Source organism: Arvicola amphibius, chromosome 2 (assembly GCF_903992535.2).
Source record: "Arvicola amphibius chromosome 2, mArvAmp1.2, whole genome shotgun sequence".
Lineage (NCBI taxonomy): Eukaryota > Metazoa > Chordata > Mammalia > Rodentia > Cricetidae > Arvicola > Arvicola amphibius.
Window position 1 is genome coordinate 186,489,452 of NC_052048.2, and position 18,487 is coordinate 186,507,938.

General features: G+C 48.3%; 1 protein-coding gene across 4 annotated transcripts in view; it reads right to left on the reverse strand.

The window, feature by feature from the left end:
• Nucleotides 1-1,047: 1,047 nt before the first annotated feature.
• Dennd2a (DENN domain containing 2A) overlaps nt 1,048-18,487 on the reverse strand; it is a 92,015-nt gene continuing 74,575 nt past the window's right edge. For 3 of the 4 annotated variants that reach the window (XM_038320270.1, XM_038320268.1, XM_038320271.1), the window contains 6 exons: nt 8,510-8,687; nt 7,568-7,609; nt 5,383-5,500; nt 4,841-5,080; nt 3,484-3,570; nt 1,048-2,217 (listed from right to left, as the gene is read on the reverse strand). In XM_038320270.1, the coding sequence (XP_038176198.1) occupies nt 2,186-2,217; nt 3,484-3,570; nt 4,841-5,080; nt 5,383-5,500; nt 7,568-7,609; nt 8,510-8,687 (697 nt within the window). In that variant the 3' untranslated portion in view covers nt 1,048-2,185. The remainder of the gene's footprint in view (nt 2,218-3,483; nt 3,571-4,840; nt 5,081-5,382; nt 5,501-7,567; nt 7,610-8,509; nt 8,688-18,487) is intronic. The other variant, XM_038320269.1, reaches the window with a different exon arrangement.

Sequence of the window (18,487 nt, forward strand, 5' to 3'; positions counted from 1 at the left end):
CTCCCAGAATGCTTGCCTTTTAATAGGCACTATAGAACGGTTTTGGATAGAGCCTCATAAGGCAAGATATAAAGACGGGGGTGGGCGGGGGAAGGGGTCACCACCATCATCTACCACACCATGTATTCTAGCACTATAACCTGTGGCCCTAGTACTGGGGAGGTTAAGGCAGAAGGGTTTTTGGCAAATTCAAGGCCAGCATGACAATATCACCCCCACCTTTAACCCCCACCCCCACCCAAAGCAAGCAGGAACACAGAATCAGATCCTGACTGTGAGCAGTCATTGCAAAGTTACTGCTTTTTCTCTTTTCTTTCTTTTTTTTAATGCTCTAACTCTTCGTGATTCTTGGTCTAATCTGCTGCTTTGCGTGGCTATGGGTAATGTTTGTTGATTTTCTTTAAACTTACGCAAGTGTGAGGACAGTATCTGAACAGAAGAGGGCAGTCATGTTCTAATACACTAACCAGACTAGAGCTAACAGTTGTCATCTGTGGAAGGGACTGTATCCTCATGACCTCTATGTGTTCTTCCTACGAGTATATTTTAATTGTATGTAATATAGTCATATACATATTAGTTTCTATGTAAACGTTTCACTTCATTTGTGTTTGCATGCATGCCTAAGCACACGGTATGACACATGTGGGGGTCAGAGGGCACCTGTGGGACCAGGGTGTACTGGGGATTGAAGTCAGCTGGTCAGGCCTGGTGGTAGCAAGTGTTTCAATGGGCTAGGCCATGTTGCCATTCTTATTTTATGAATGTGTTAAAAGCCAACTCACCAATCCTTTAAAGCATTAAGAACTAACGCGTGACGTGTGCGTGGTTAGGAGCACCTGTGGCACGGCACACGTGAGGTCTAAGGACAATGCTGTGAATGGGTTCTCTCCTTCCACCTTTCTGTGGCTCGCAGAGATTGACCTCAGGCTGCAGCGCCCTCACCTGAGGAGCTGCCCCGCTGGCCGATTGTTTATTCTTTACCCGTGCAGCGTGTTTCTCTTTAATACGACGAACCCTGGAAAAAGTCTCCTCATACACGTGGTCTAGCACATTTCCCCAAATTTATTTTTGTTTTTATGCTTAAGACAAATACAAAAGCATTCATAATATTATAGAATATTATACACTCACTAGGAATGTTGATAAAGATATTTGTTTATTCATTCACTTGGAGTTCTTAAGTAAAACAGTAAAACAGAAAATAAGTTAGAAAAGACTGTATATTCCAAAATACTAAAAGTGATCACTTAGGGGCAGCATAAAAATACACAGAGCATTAACTAAACCGAGGCGCTTGTGTGAGCCCCAAGCTCACATTCTCACTCAGGCTTCCCTCAACGCCTCAGCCACATCCCCTCCAGGCCAGGTGGGCTAGAAGTTACTTTCTCATACAATCCATTGGGTGTCCACAGTCTTGGGGTGGTAGTCCGAGGCCAGCCTGAGAACCTTCCTGTGTGCACACAGGACTCACGGACTCCCACTGTCCCACACAGGTCAGCTGACTGTGACCTTGTCCAGTTCTTCCCTCTCAGTAAAAGAACAACTACAGAAGCCTGAAAGGGCCATGTCAGCTATGAGGGATAGGGTCACAGCAGAGGTCTGAGTGTCACGGTTAGGCCATGGGAGATATCCATTTCAGGACCCTAAGAATATTTTATTAACAATTAACAAGATTTCCTCTTTTTATGTGTCCCTAAACGCCACAGCTGTTAGGGCAAGAACAGGTCTACATGACTTCCTTCTAAGGGGCAAAAAACCCCCAGTCAAGAACAATGAAGCCCACAGTCTCTGCCACCAGGTGGCGTCATAGACCAGTCCACAAGAACCTGGATGGGTGGTGGCAGCCACTCTACCTATCTCCTCCCTCCTCCTGGCTCCACAGCTGTCCACAGCTGACCCAGAAGAGATGAGGTAGGGCAGGAGGGAGTTTTCTTAGCCCTGGCAAGACAGAATGAAGACCCAAACACCTTTCTTCTTCTTCTCTTTTAATATCTAGATATAAAGACCCCAGAACCAACCATAGTAACAACAGCTGCATGCTGGCAAGTCCCTTCCAGGGCTGCCCTGAGCACCTGCCACCTGCCCAGCTCACAGGCCCCATGCGAAGAGGAGCTGGGGGCTAGGGACTGTTGGAAATGTGTGGTCCCCGTGGAGGAGGTTTTCCCTTGAGCCAAGATGAGGGTTATTTCTTGTGGAGAAACTTCATTTTATTGCCTAAAAAGGAAAAAAAAAATATGATATAGAGATGAATACTTTGCATTGGTATGGATCTTGGTTTATTGATACAAAGTCAAGGTCAATTTTCTTATACTGTGTATATGTATTTCTGCTCTTGATTAAGGTATTGTGTTTGTACAGCTCATTAAGAAATATAGGTTAATAGTTATCTATAATAGTCAAGCTTGTAGTCATGTTAGTTAAGTTTTCTAGATGTACAGAGATGTACTACAATTCTTGTTTGATACCTGTTTTGTTATATGTAATTTTATTATGTTAAAGTTAAAGCCTTCCTTTTTGTTTAAACAGAAAAGGGGAAATGGTATGGGACGTCCTTCTGTCTTGTGTTGCTTTTATTGGCTAATGAGTAAAGAAACTGGCTTGGCCTATAGCAAGGTAGAACTTAGGCAGGGAAAACTAAGCTGAATGCTGGGAGAAAGGAGGTGGAGTCAGAGAGAAGCCATGAAGCCACCGGAGACAGAAGTGCTGAAGCTTTGCTGGTAGGCCACAACCTCATGGTGATGCACAGATTAATGGAGATGGGTTAAATTAAGATGTAAGAGTTAGTCAGAAATATGCTTAAGCTTTTGGCCAAACAGTATTGTAAATAATATAGTTTCTGTGTGTTATTTCAGGGCTGAGCAGCCGGGAACAAACAAGCAGCCTTGCCACAACAAAAGTGAGAGCATCTTATCTGGGAGGGAGGAAGGGAAGGGCACAGGAAAGTGTTGTCGTGCACACGTGAGGACACAGGACAACCGTGTGGAGTCACTTCTCTCCTCCCACCTTCACGTGGGTTCTGGGAATTGGACCCAGGTCCTCAGGCTCCTGTGGCCAGTGCCTTTACCTGCTGAGCCATCTTGCTGGCTGCGTCATGGAACTGCTGACTTTTTCCTGCCTTCACCTCCCCAATGCAGGGGGTACAGGTGTGCACTACTATTCTTAGAAGAGCCTTCTTGATTAAACTGCAGTCCTGATGCTTGGTGTCTTACTCTCTGACTCAGGGGCTTTGGGAGGCTGGGGAAGTTCCGCCTATATCATTCCCTGTCTGGCCCTAGGCCTGCTTCCTCTTTTGAGTTCCCATAAGGCTTAGGAGTGGAGGGGACTGTAGCATTGATGACAATGTCATCACATTCAGAGAGACAGTTAGTCTAGTGCCAGTTTCCTGTATCACTGAGGGTTCGTGGCGCAGGGGTCTGAAGTTGCTAAGAGACCAGGAGAGACGGTTTAGATTGAGGCTGGTGGCGGGGATTCAGGCCTTACCCAGACCCTTTAGGAACTTATTGACTCCGCTGTGTTCTCCGCTGGGCAAGGTTTCGAGGTATTCCTGGGCTCGTACCTCAAACAGACCTGGTGACAAGAGACACTAGGACATTTTAGATCCTTTGCGCTTCTTCACAAACCCTTCCTCGCTAGAATGGGTAAGGGAGGTCTCTCTTCTGAGAGGCAGCTGTGCCTACTAACATGCTTTCAGGGCTGAGGCGTATAAGGAATTTTACTAACCTTATAATTGCCATGTAATAGCTGTCTGTGGAATGCTGCAAAAGCCTGCTCACACATGAGGTCCCATTTCATTCCTGCTACCTCCTCCCCTCTCCCCAGACAGAGTTTCTCTGTGTAGCCCTGGCTGTCCTGGAACTCATTCTGTAGACTGGGCTGGCCTAGAATTCACAGGGATCCACAAGCCTCTGCCTCCCTCCCAAGTGCTGGGATTAAAGGCGTACATCACTGCCGCCCCAACCCTTCTGCTACCTTTCCTACCAGTTAGTGACCCAGTGACCTGTAAACCTGCCTAGAGTGAAACCGGCTGCTGTCCTGAAGAGAAGCCTCGGATGCGGCCAGTCCTCTCACACCCTGTAATTAAATTTCTCTTGTCCTGTGGAAATCCTTGTCAGAGCCTCAAGCGTGGCTGCCTGTCTTTCCCGTGTAAATGGCTATGGGAGTGCAGGCTCTGAGTTCACAGCACCAGAGAAATCCCAGGGGTGGGGCCAGCTGCTCTTCTAGAACCTTCTGAGCTCTGTGTAGCCATGCTACAGAGGCAAGCGCCTTCCCTTCCCAGGTTTAGCTCTCATCAAAACCTTCTTTACCAACATTTCTAACTTTTACATTCCCGGAATGGCCGAGACAAGGGACCAAGTGGGCTGGGACACATGTCTTTGTTTTTTTGTGTTCTTGTTCCCTTTCTCCCTAGAAGCATGATGGAGCCTGCTCAAATGGGGACAGGGAGAGAATTCCTGAGAATTCTCAGTGAGAGAGAATTCAGAGAAGAGGGAGAAGAAAGGCTGGCATGGATGGTCACGGAAGCAGGATGCCCAGATTCTGTGGCGCTGGCCCAAGGCTGCAGGCACCAGACCAGACTCTCCTGAATCTTTCTCCCCTCCACAGTCCCTAGATGGGGGCAGGAAGAAAGGCAGCTGGGAAGAGCAGAAAGGGCTGCAGAGAAGCAGGAGAGACGCTCAGGGTCACTGTCCAGGTGTGGTCCGGATGATAGAGCTCCTGTGGAGGCCAGAACACCGTCCCTGCCCACATCCTTGTCTACACCCTCCCCCGTGCTCGCCAGCCAGTTAGAGCCTAGGCAGCTGCACCCTCACTGCCCCAGCAGGGTCTGTGGTGTTCTGACCTTTGGCATCCTGCCTGCGTAGTTCCCGCTCCTGGATGAAGCCACGGAAAGTCTGGGTCTCCATGAAGACCTCCAGGAAGCGCCTCAGACTCTTGGAGGAGACAGCTTTTCTGAAGGCCTCTCGCTGCAGGCTCCTCTCCTCGCCCGACGTTAGGAACAAGGAATAGTGACCCACAATCTCCACAAAGAATCGGACAAAGGCTTCAGACACCACCTCATTCAAGGGGCTGGACTCAGGGCCTGTGCATGGGGTACAAAGACTGGAATAGTAAGTTGGTGGGCCAGAGACCAAGACAGTTACTGACAACAGCTACAGCTTCCTCCTTCTGCAGCCACCTGTGACCGTCCAAGAGAAAGGGCACTCAAAGCTGCCTTTTCCCCTCTTGAGGTATTTTAGGACCTAAATGGAGAAAGTGGGAAACATTCCTACAATTATGGCTGGAATGGAATCCAGACGAAAGGTGGAACCCCACTTTCTCTCCTCATGCCCCTACTTTCTCACCCACCCACCCACCCAGCTGTTTCAAAGTCCTGGCGTTTACCATGCACACAGTCCAGTGGGCCTCCATCCTGGTCACAGGCCAGGTCATTCCTCTGCTCCAGAATGTGTTCCAGGGCTACCTGAAGCTTCCGGGGCAGAATGGAATCCTCATCGTCCATCTGTAGGGCAGGAGACGCAGGTGGGTTCAGTTACACCTGGCTAGCCATGTCCCAGTCACATCTCAGAGAGAGAGAGAGAGAGGGAGGCGGTGGGGGGACCTCACTGTGTAGCCCTGGTTAGCCTGGGACTCACTCTGTAAACCAGGCTGGCCTCAGACTCATAGAGATCCTCCTGCCTCTGCCTCCCAAGTGCTGGGATTAACTGTGTGTGGCACCACAGCCCAGTGCTTTGTTTTATTAGTGTGTGTGTGTGTGTGTGTGTGTGTGCGCTCTTGTTCCACCCTGAGGCTTAAACGTTACTCAGGAGCCTTTACCTGTTGAGCTATCTTACCCACCCTTAGCTCTCATAGGAGGAACAGGGATTAGAACCAGGGATTTGAGGTTCAAATCTCCACTGACAGATTGAACTGGTGGTGCAGGTGACATAATACTCAGCTGAAAATAAATGTGTATTAGTTTCTCTTATAAGGAAAATACTATGACTAACAAATAGATCAAAGCGCTGGGCATGGTGTCGGATGTCCATAATCCCAGTAATCTGGAAGTGGGAGCTTAACTCCCAGGTGAGCCAGCCTGGGCTATAGAGTGAGACCCTGGCTCAAAAGGCAAAGTCTAAACAGTAAACCGCCATTGCCACCACCACCACCACCACCACCTTCATCGCCACTACCCCCCAGCACCACCATCGCCAGCACCACCACCACTACCACCACCAAAACCACCAGCACCAGCACTGATATGAATGTTTATAAACCATTGAAAATAATTCCATCTCTTTTTAACCTCCTCCCAATACATGCCTAATATTTTGGTAGGTTTTCCTGTCAACCTATTTTTGGAAGAACAAGGTCTCACTATATAGCTTTGACTAACCTGGAACTTAGCATGTAGACCAGGCTAGCTTTGAACTCACAGAGATCAACCTGTCTCTGACTCCTGAGTGCTTGGGATTAAAGACATGTGCTACCATGCCCAGCTCCTGTCAATATTTTTAAGATGTACACACATACAATTTTCTTTCTACTTGTTTGTCTCTTCTTACTTTCTTTTCTTTTTTTTTAAGAAAAAAAAAATAGAATCAGGCTGGGAGAATGATTCATTGGTAAAGTTTCTTCTTTAGCATGTAAAAGCCCTGGGTTCCATCTCCAGTATCAAAACAAACAAGCAGAAAAGAAATGGGGAAAAAACCAGCAAAATAATGTAATTCATTTTGGGTCTTTACTCCTCTATGATTCAAATTATTTTCGAAGGTTTCTATATCATAGGTTGGTTCTGAACTCACTACTTTACTGTGTGGCCCAGGTGGCTTTAAATTTAAGGCAATCCTCCTGCCTCCTTCCAAGGACTGGAATTATATATATAAACCATACCATACCTGGCTTTTGTTTGTTTTTGAGACAGGGTCTCCTGTAATGCTCCATTCTCCTGCCTCCTCCTGTATGTGAGGATTACAGGGAGGCACCACCATGCCTAGATGTATCCTGATTTTTTTAAAAATAAAAATTATTTATTTTAATTTTATGGGTTTGGAATGTTTTGCTGGGAACTGATCTCTGGTCCTCTGCAAGAGCAGCAAGTGCTCTTAACCTCTGGGTCAGCTCTCTTGTGCCCTTTTTATAAAAATTAGGATTTATTTTTTTAAGTGTATGTGCATGTGTGGGTTCGTGCATGTGTGGGTCTGTACATGCGTGGATCCTTGCATGTGAACACAGAGCCTGAGGAGCTGTTGAATCCCTTTGAAGCTGTTGTCAGAGGTGGTTGTGAGCTGCCTGACTTGAGTGCCAGGAAACGAACTCAAATTCTTTACAAGTTCATATAAGCTATAAACTACTTACTGCTAATCCATCTCTCCAGCCTGCGTCCCATCATTAACTGGTCAAAGCCTTTCTGTGCTAAAGCCTTCCTCTACAAAAGCCTCATCCTTGGCTGGACTTGTCCTGGGGTGACCCCATTGTCCAGCTAAGCTGGCAAGTCCAGGCTTGCTAAAGAGCCTTTCCAGAGCTAGGGCGAACCCTCTGGAAGACGCGAAGGCACGGGAGAAGCCGGCCGAGCTGGTGTTCTACTCACCTGTCTGAGGAACCGATCATTGATGAGATCAACCACAAGGACCTGCAGGACAGAGGAAAGGCAATGAGAATTGTCCCTTCGGACAGAAAGACAGATGTGGAGTTATCTTCCTCCTCGGAAGACGGGGGATGGCCTGGACACTGGAAACAGGCTCTGCCACGCTGAGAGACCTCACAAGCTCCTTGTCTTCACAGAATGAAAGAACGAGCACCCCAGCCCTGAGATAACCGAGGGCAGAGGGCCTGGCATCCTTACCAAGTTCAGAGCTGAGTTTGGTTTCTGTTTCTGACTGTGGGGTCCCCTGTACACAGGGCAATTCAGAAACTATTTAGAGGAAGAGGACTGAATAAATGCAAAGGTGCCACAAAGCACTTCCTGCCCTGCACACTGGTCTATAAAAATCCTGGGTGATATTACAATTATGTGTGGCTTTATTTCGCAGTGTCTCGTTATGTAGCCCAGGCTGACCTCAAGCTTGAGATCCTCTGGCCTTGTCTGATGAGTGCTGGGGTGCAGGGGTATGACACCCACACCCAGCTTTGTGGATGTGTTTTTCCTTTCTTTAATTCTAGCCTTATTAAATATAATTGTTTCTTGTGCTGGGGGTTAGACCTAGGGGCTCCTGCATGGTAGACAGGTACTCTGCCACAGAGCTACTTCCCTGGCTGGCCCTGTGGCCTCCCATCCCCCTCCCCTATTGTTGCACATGAGTGCGTGCGTGTGTGTGTGTGTGTGTGTGTGTGTGTGTGTGTGTGTGTGGCCAGCGCTCCCCTCCTCTCTGTGTGCCCGGGGAAGGAGGGTGCAGGGACCTGATCGGGGCTTACCTCTTCCAGTGTGTGTGTGTGTGTGTGTGTGTGTGTGTGTTTGTGTGTGTGGGGCCAGGGCTCCCCTCCTCTCTGTGTGCCCTGGGGAAGGAGGGTGCAGGGACCCAACGGGGCTCACCTCTTCCAGCGGCAGCTCCCTGAGCAGTGGCAGCGAGCTGGAGAGCAGCCCGATGAGGAAGGGCGTGGGTGAGCACACTATGTCAATCATGGCGGGTGGCAGCACTGGGATGTAGGTGTGCTGCCAGCTGAAGGGGTAGATGAGCGCCACCATGGCATGGCAGCACTTGGACAACGTGCTGCAGGGGACAGACAGAGACAAAAGGCCGGTTCAGGGTGGGTGAAGGTGGTTAGAACAGACAAACAAATGGCCAACATGCCTACAAAAAAATGTTCAGTTTCACTAACCATCAAGAGAAACGTAGACCAAAACTACACTGAGATCCCTCTTACCCGGTCAGAATGGCAGCCATAAGGAAAAAATGGCAAAAGCAGTTGCCCAAAGATGATGGCCTGAGTTTGGTTCCAGAACCCACAGTGCAGGGAGACAACAGGTCCCTGAGAGCTTTTCTCTGCACACGCTCTTTAATACACACATAAAATTCATAAACAAAAATTGTTAAAAATCCCAAATAACAGCCAGGGGTAGTGGCACGCATCTTTAACCTCAGCACTCAGGAGTAAGAATGGATCTCTATGGGTTCGAGGCCAGCCTGGGTCTTCACAGTGAGTTCCAAGACAGCCAGGAAGACATGGAGATAACCTGTCTCAAAAAACAAAACAGAACAAACAAAAAGCCCAAATAACAAATGCTGTGAGAATCTGGACAAAGGGAACCCTTTTCACACTGCTGGTAGAAAGCTTGCCGGCTATTCTAGAAGTCAACACGAGGTTCCTCAAAAAGCTAACAATTGCTCCACCGTACGACTGCTCCCTGCATTTACCCCAAGGATTCCAAACCAACACTTCACAGAGATCTTTGATGTCTACTGAGCCCTAGTCACAAAAGCTAGGTTACAGAACTAACCTCAGTGCCCAAAAGCAGAGGAACAGACAAGGAGACCGTGGTATGTACACAATGGAGGTCTAAACATCTTTTCTTTTCTTAGACTCTAAATTTCATTTATGGAGTTAGGGACAGCTGTGAGCCACCATGGGGACTGAACCTGGGTCCTCTGTAAGAGCAAAATATGCTCTTAACCACTGAAATTAAGTTTCTCCAGCTCTTTAATGTTTTTTTCAGTCATATAGAACAAAGCCGTGTCTTTTTTTAGGTAAATGGGTGCAACTGGAGATAGTCATATTAAGGAATTAAAGCCATTAGAACAGCCACAGCGACTGACTTAAGCCCTGGGTAACTATTATGAAAGAACTTTTACATATGAGGTCATAGGTTCCAAGGCCAGCACTGCAGAAACGACCAGCAAAAAAAGTCTTTTTATATGAAGGAACTGTCTCATGCAGTCCGAGGTATCCTTGAACTCTCTCTATAACCACCCAGCACGACCCTGACCTTCTACCCTCTGAGTGCTGGGATTATAGGTATGTGTGTATACCCCATGCCCCAGTTATGAGGTGCTAGGGATCAATGAGGTTCAAGGCCTTGTAGGCAAGAACTCCAGCAACCAAACGACATCCACAGCCCTCACTCGTCAAAGCGATCTCAAAGTAATGATTTCCTTTTTTTAACCTACCAGTGTACAGTTCCCGGCCACCTAGACCCGAATAATCACACAGAAACTATATTAATTACAACACTGTTTGGTCAATGGCTCAGGCATGTTCCTAGCTTGCTTGCCCTTATATCTTAAATTAACACATTTCTATTAATCTGTGTATTGCCACGAGGTTGTGGCTTACTGGGTAAGGTTCTGACATTTCTCCTTCGGCAGATACACGGTCTCCTTGACTCTGCCTTTCTCTCTCTCTCTCTCTCTCTCTCTCTCTCTCTCTCTGTGTGTGTGTGTGTGTGTGTGTGTGTGTGTGTGTGTGTTTGGATTTCCCACCTGACTTTACTCTGCTAAGCCATTGGCCAAAAAAAGCTTTATTCATTAATAAAAGCAACCATGTACAGAAGGACACCCACATCACACCAGTACAAAGGACTGAACCAGGCCTTACTTTTTTTTTTTTTTTTTTTTTTTTAAAAGAAAGGGTTTTAAGGGCCCTAGACTGGCTCATATTTGCTATGTTGTTGTGGATGATTCTGAGCTCCTGATCTGCATGGCTCTACCTCTCAGTGCTGGACTGAGTGAACGCACAGATTAGAGGTATGTACTCCGACTACTGCTACAGGAGCCACAGCTGAGGACCAAACATCGCCACACCTGGTTATCATCAACACCCAGACAGCTGGACAGGAGGGAAGGACCACAGAATGCGCGGGCAGACAACAGGCAGGCAGCTGCCAGAGACCCCATCCTTTCTGCTCCAGCCCAGTCATTACCTTAAAAAACTGTTCTGGGCACCGTGGAAAGGAAAGGCTGGAGCTGGGTGGTAGTGGCGCACGCCTTTAATCCCAGCACTTGAGAGGCAGAGGCAGGTGGATCTCTGTGAGTTTGTAGCCAACCTGGTCTATAGAGGGAGTTCCAGGACAGGCTCTGAAGCTACAGAGAAACCCTATCTCAGAAAAACAAAAAATGTTGGATTCTCTGAATATAGCAGTAGTGGTCACTCCTTCTCGGACGTAAGTGGCACAGAAGAAATGAAGGGCTCTGAGCACAGCCTGTGTGTCTTTCCCAGTTACTGCAGGAAGTGCTGATGGAATCTCGTGTGCATGGGTTGGGCAGAGGGTGGGTGCTGCAAAAGAGGGAAAACAGAGGCTAAGGAAAACTCTTGGAGCAAGGCCGGGCAGAGCCTGAGCGCCTCAGGGAGCACTGGCTGTTGCTGAAGAGGCAGCATCTGTGAAGCTGGCTCCCATTACTCTGGGGGTGCGGCGCCATCAAGCTCCCACAGCTGTGACTGATTGTGCAGTGTGGGGGCGGGAAGAGAACGCCCCAGTGGGAAAGAGGCTGGGCCAGGGGCCTCAGTGCTGGATGCAGGTGAGAGGGGTCAGGTCTCGGTTAGTATTGGGAGGTGGTTCCTAAGGACTGAAGCATTGTTCTGGAACATCAGGATGTGTCTGTGAGTACGAACATCTGGAGAAGATATTTCAGCTCTGGGTGCTTGGGTTCCTGGATTAAGACACTCAGGAATTGCTCAGATCATGACTCAGGTGGTACCCTCCGGCCTCCAGGACAGGGCCTCTCCCCTGCTGCACAGCTCTTCCAAGAATAGGAATGGAGGGCAAAACTCAGGTTGTCCTGCATGTGATGAGACCTCCCAGGGAGCGTGTCCTTGCCAAGCAGAGACAGGTGGATCTCTGAGTTCGAGGCCAGCCTGGTCTACAGGGCTAGTTCCAGGACAGGCTCCAAAGCTACAGAGAAACCCTGTCTCAAAAAAAGAAAAAAAAAAGGAAAGAAATTATTAACGGCTGGAGAGATGGGTCAGAGCCCAAGAGCAATGGCAGGTCTTCCAGAGGTCCTGAGTTCAATTCCCAGCAACCACGTAGTGGCTCACAACCATTTGTCATGAGATCTGGTGCCCTCTTCTGGCATGGAAGTATACATGCAGGAGGAACATTGTATGTATAATAAATATTTTTTTTTTTTTAAAGAGGGCTGGCTGTTTTCTGTGTGATTTTAGGAAGAGTCCTTTGCTATTACAGGCCTCACACTCTTCCCCATGGAAGGTGTGACCCAGCCTGGAAGAGCCACAGTATCCGCTCACCCCCAGCTTTAGCACCCACAAACTCTGAATCTGTACAAGATGGCACATCCACTGGCTGGAAATGGGAACTTTATCCTGAGGCCACAGATGAATCCAGGATGTCATAGGAAGGCTTGTTAGCAGGCCTGGGTGGAAGACTGACGGGATGTCTCCCTTGGAGGAACTATGAGATAACCCTGATAATCTGCAGGGTCTTGTCTGCTTAAGGACGTCCCGAAGGGGAAGGCTTGACAGAGGCGAAAGAGCTGGACCGTGTCCCAGCCAAGGACACTCAGAGACGGGTTAGAGGACAACAGCATTTATGTATGGTTTTGTTAGCCTCTAAATTGTGCTCCAAAGGCTATCTTCCTGGTGTTCATATTACAAACCAAGGGCGTTCATATTTAGTCAGAATGCACCCTTCCCCTGTTGGGACCCAGGTAGCCTTGAATTATGTACTGAATTTCTCATCCTCCTGCTCCCTAGTGTTGGACCACCATGCCTGGTTTTATCAGGGGCTGGGGATTAGAACCCAGGGTTTAGAGCATGCTAGGTCAACACCCACCAACTAAGCTACATCTCCAGCTAGTGACATTCGGTAACTGTTTTTCAGCGCTGGGGAGTGAAGCTAGGCTTTCCCAGGTGCTGGGTGAAAGTGCTCTATCAATGCGCTGTTTCCTCACCGTGACTTTACAATGCACTACCATGCTCTTAAAACATTTTCTTCCCACAGATTTTTTGCTAAATTGGATGTATTTATTTTAGACTGTCGTCAGCCACCCCGAGAACCTGCTGGATCCTCAAAGCATAGTATTTTGGGTGCTAGAGCACAAAGGTAGTAGACACCGCCATTGCCTGCAGGCAGGCCTTGGGCAAACACTGTTGAGCGTAGATGGCTCTAGAAGCTTATGAACCTCACTGAAGCTCATGGAAACAATAAAAATGAACCAAGCAGAATAAACGAAAGAATGGATACATACAGCTACACGTGAACTTATTTGTGTAGTTATCCATGTGAAAAACCCAAGATTTGCAAACCTCCTCCTCCTCAGTTACTAGACGAACCCTCAGCTCGTGATTTTTTGTACAATAAAAAGATAGACTACTGAATATTAAACACTCCGTCACCTGAAACTTTCATACAAACTTGCTTATGTGCAACCCTGGCTACAGCCCATCTTGGCCTACAGGTTTGGCTGAAGCTTTTTAGAGTTGAAGTTAGTAAATAAAAAACAAAATGTTTATCATAAAGGAAATGAAGATGGGCATAGGGAAATATTTATCTGTTGCCATAATGGCAACAGAACAAGCCATCATAACAGCATTCTTTGCTTCCCGTCTGTCCAGCTTGAGCTTGACAGAGCCTTTAGAAACACTCAATGTCCACCCTAAAGATGAAACAGAGCAAAAATGTTATTTTAAATCTGATAGTTTTTTGGCTCAACTTAAAGCCCTTCCGTAACTGAGAGCGTTTGCCACCGACTCCCAGCAGGCTTCTCTGGCAGGGCTCAGACACCACAGCAGAGACAGGGAAGTGCACCGTGCGGGGGAGGGGGGACAAGGGCAGCTAAGGCCCACCAGGGATGTCACAGGGCCACGCCCTGGGTTTGCCACGCATCCTGTTCTCATGCTCTGCTGTGGCCTCACTGAGACTGGGGCACAGAAGGAGAACAAGGAGCGGCTTCCGTCCACTCTCAGCAGAGCAGGACTGCGAGCCCAGTGAGCGTCAGATGAAGGCAGCAGCTGGGATGCTAATGATGTTCTTCTTGGAATCTCTCAGCTCAAGACACTTGCAGCCAGCCCATTCCCCAGGCCCTTGTTGGTTAAGGCCTGGACAGAGAACCTTCAGTTCCCCATGGCTACTACCCCATAAATCAAACTGAAAGGAATAGATCCTTCCACTAGGCCCATGGAGTCTGGTCATTTCAGATCTGAGTGAAACCTGGAGGACTCCCAGTTACATCTACCCACTGGGGCCCCTGTTGGAAGGCCACTGAGAGGGAAGAAAGGTTCTGGGGAAAAACACTTAGCTTTTCCAGCCACAAAGGAAAGGAAAGGAATCTTACTCTTTTTCAAGACAGGCTCGCACTATGCTGACAAGACATACTGGGATTACAGGCAGCAGCATGCACTACCAGCTGGCCTACCTGACAGAGACTTTCTGCACGTCTGTGGATACCCAGAGCCCAGGGTCTGTCTTGCCACCTGTCCCACCTGCGCACTGCAGCTCCCAGCTACCTCGTATTTTCACCGTTGTTAGGCGCCCCTTCTACACCTGGCTTTCTTCAGCAAGGTGAGCTAACCGTGCCTTTCAGGGTCGTGACCCAGCACCTATGTGACGTGGCAGTAGGCAGGTAAAGTCTGCACACTTCGTCCTCAGTCCCTACAGATGTGCTCAGCATTCTTTGCCATTTATTTGTTCATTCATTTATTTATTCATTCATTCACTCATTCATTCATTTCGAGACAGGGTTTCACTGTGTAACAACCCTAGCTGTCCTGGAACTTGCTCTTGTAGACCAGGCTGGCCTCGAATTCACAGAGATCTGCCTGTCCGTGCCTCCCGAGTGCTGGGATTAAAGGCGTGCACCACTGCTCAGCCCAATTCTTTTTCTTTCTTAATAAAAAAATTCATATTTATTTACTTATTTATTTTTAAAAGACAGGGTTTTCTTGTCCTGGCTGTCATAGAACTTGCTCTGTAGACCAGGCTGACCTCCAACTCAGAGATCCACGTGCCTCTGCTTCCTGAATGCAGAACTAAAGGCATGTGCCACCTCGGCTAGGTTAAATTTAAAAATTAATGTTATATTTTCCCTGCATATATGTCTATGCATCCTATGTGTGCCTAATACGTATGGAGGCCAGAAGATGGGACCACATGCAGTGAAGAAGCCAGAAGAGGGGAGTCCCTGGGACTGGGGTAACAGAGGGTTGTGAGCCTCCTTGTGGGTGCTGGAGGCTCTTCCTCTGGAAGAGCAAGTGCTCTTAGCCCCTGAGCCATCTTTCCAGCCTGTGTTCACGGTTCTTTTTTTCTTTACTGTTTTTGAAACAGGCTGTTATCTGGCCCAGGTTAGCCTCAAATGCCTTATGCAGCTGAGAATGCACTTTAACTTCCAGTTCCCTGGCCAAAACCTCCTACAGGCAGTGGTCACAGTGTGTGCCGCACAGCCGTGCGCAGAGCTGGGGACTGAAACTTGGGCTCTGTGCATGCTAGGCAAACTCCCTGCCAACTGAACTGCACCCAGCCACTGTGCTCATGACCCCAGTTAGGTTCTCTTCTCTTCCGAGCTCGGGATCTGTGGGTCATTATTTATATCACCAATTTAAATCTGTATGGGACTAGTATAATATGGGTAATTAATTTACTGGACAAGAGGGAGCCATGTTTAACAGAAGTGTCTGCCTACAGGGAAAACAAGACACTGGAGCCCAGAAAGTCAGAGTCTCTGGCGTTCAGTCAATCCCTGAGACCCAGGAGTCTAAGGGCAGAGTGTTCAGGGTCTTTCCTGCTCTGGGAAAAGCTCCCAGTGTGACTGGGGAGGGATGGACCTGTGTGGAAGCTGGATAGGGACTAAAATGCAATTTAAGACGGGATGTGGCAGCCAGGTGGTGGCGGCACACGCCTTTGATCTCAGCACTTGAGAGGCAGGTGCATCTTGGTGAGTTTGAGGCCAGCCTGGCCTACAGAGCGAGTTCCAGGAGAGCCAGGACTGTTATGCAGAGAAACCTTGTCTCAAAAAGCAAAAAACAACCAAATAAAAAAAGATGTGATATAGCTCAGCTGAGCTGACAGAGTTACTTGTTTAGCTTGCGAGAAGCCCTAGGTTCCATTCCACATAAATACACGGGGGCCTGGTGGTGTAAGCTTGTAATTCCAGCAGCTGGGAGTGGGGGCAGATGGATTAGCTCAAGGTTATCCTTAGAGATAGAGTGTTTGAAGCCAGCCTAGGTTACACGAGGCAGTACCTCAAAAATAAATAACTAATAAACATGCAATTAAGGCAGTTTATACACACAGGTATATATGAAGTCTAGTTACTAGAAAGCCAGGCTCTGGCCCCAAAGAGGGTATGAAAATTAGCCATGTTCCTGCTGCCTCCTCTTCCCCTACAAATATCTCCTCTGTGATCTCCAACATCTGCTATAAGAGCCACCAAGGGCCATTTAAGTGGCCTTTCCCTGCCATATGCTGTTCACAGCAACTATGTCTCAAGAACAGGATGTCAGCCCCATGGAAGGTGAGGTGAGGAGAAAAACTCCAGCGACCCCCCCTCCCCGAGAACTAGCTGAGGCCCCAGAGCCCACTCAGGAACATGGGGATCCATTCAAGGGGGCTGGCCAGTGTCCAACCTGTCCCCTCAGAAATCTGTCCAGGGAGAGACAGGAGGTTGCTCTTTGACAACTTTGGATTTCTAACACTTGGATTCCATGCTGCTGTCTAGGCAGACATATTCTTCCCATCTCTTCTACTTTCCTTTCACTGGACTTGACCAGGAAATTTATACTTGATGCTTGCTCGGCCTGCTCAGCTCCAGCCACACTCACGATCTTAGGCTTTTGCTCCAGCCTGGCCTCCCTTGGTCTAACAACTTCATGCTAGAAGGAAGTTCCCTAGGGGCTGTGTCCCCAACTCCCCTTCTGGAGGGTTCTGGGTTTATTTAGTTGGTCTCCACTTCTTGCCAAGACCTTTCTGAAATCCACCTTTTCTCTTCTCCCCCAAATCCAAGCCTTAAGAATCAAGGGAATGGGGGCTGTTAGGGAGTGGGCCTTCCAGAACACGGAGACAGTTACCATAGAGCCCATGAAACATGATCCTGGTCACTAAAGGGTTATTACTCATCCCTAGCTTCCAGGGCCCCAACATTGAGAACTCTCTGTCTGAATCCCTAGTGCCCAGGAGCTTGGAGAACTGCCAGCTCTCAGCACCAGCTGCAGGATGAAGACCGGGCCTGCTTCCTGAGCTGACAGAAGTGCTCATGGAGCACAATAATGGTGACATTTAAAAGTGAACGAGAGCTCGGATGTGAGATGGGGACAGTCAGGGAATAGCCAACCGGCAACAGTCCAAAGAGGAGCTCCATAAAGGTGACCAGATGGCTACAGTGGAGGACAGGGTGGGATGCTGTGCTCCCCAGCCCACGAATCCCATGTTGAAACATGTCTTTTTCATTCTTCTATCCCCCTTCTCCTCCCGCTCCTTTGTTCTCCACAGCTCAGAGTTGCATTTCCTCTTCAAACCACAGACACTGATGCTTTTCTTGTTGGTTCCTGGCATGTCTTCTTCCCAGAGGAGCTTCTCTCCTCAGGGGCCTCCGCTACTTCAGCCAGTTGGTGGCCCCAGTCGTGGCCCTTTCTGGTGTGGCAGCCACCACATATGCTCCCATTCTCTCGTTTTGAAGAAAGCCAATGCTTTGGCAGAATGCTTTTTACAAACATTGATTGTGTGTGCGAGCATGTGTGCACACATTCACCCAACTCAGAGAACGACCTGCAGGAGTAGGGTCTCTCCTAGACTATGTGGGCCCTGGGGATTGAACTCATGCTGTCTAGCTTGGTGGCAGACTCCTTTATCTGCTGAGCTCAACTCAGTGGTTTGGTTTTGTTTTTTAAATAAGGTCTTACTCTGTGGTCCATACTGTGCCCCTGAACTCACGGAGATCCACCTGCCTCTGTCTCCAGCCTGCAGGGATTAAAGGCCTGAAATGATAAATTTTTCCTTTGCTAGAAGTCCCCCCCCCCCCCCCCAAATACAGGGTTTCTCTGTGGTTCTGGAGCCTGTCCTGGAACTCACTCTGTAGACCAGACTGCCTTCAAAATCACAGAGATCCATCTGGTTCTGCCTCCTGAGGGCTGGGATTAAAGGTGTGCACCCCACCACCTGGACTCAAACCAAATTCTTATTTACCTCTGGATCTTCTTCGATTTGTGACGTAGTCTTTTTGATTCAGAGAATGTGTCACTGGGCTACAAATGGGGTAGGGATGTGTGTATGTGTTTGTGTATGTGTGTGTTATCTGTATGGTTTGCTTAAATAACAAACAGGGCGGGAATGCCTTGGGTAAGGTGTGCGTGTGTGTGCGTGCGTGCGTGCGCGCGCGCATGTGTATGTGTTATTTGTATGGTTTGGTTTAATAACAAACAGGGAAGAGCTACCTTGGGTAAGGTGTGTGTGTGTGTGTGTGTGTGTGTTATTGTATGGTTTGGTTTATTAACAATAATAACAAACAGGGAAGAGATGCTTTGGGTAAGTTTACGCTCTTTTGCCCAGTCTTGTGGCCTTTCTCTGAGCTGTACCTTGTCCTCCCTGCCTGCTCATCTCTTCCTGACCAACCCTGTTCTCCACTCCAGG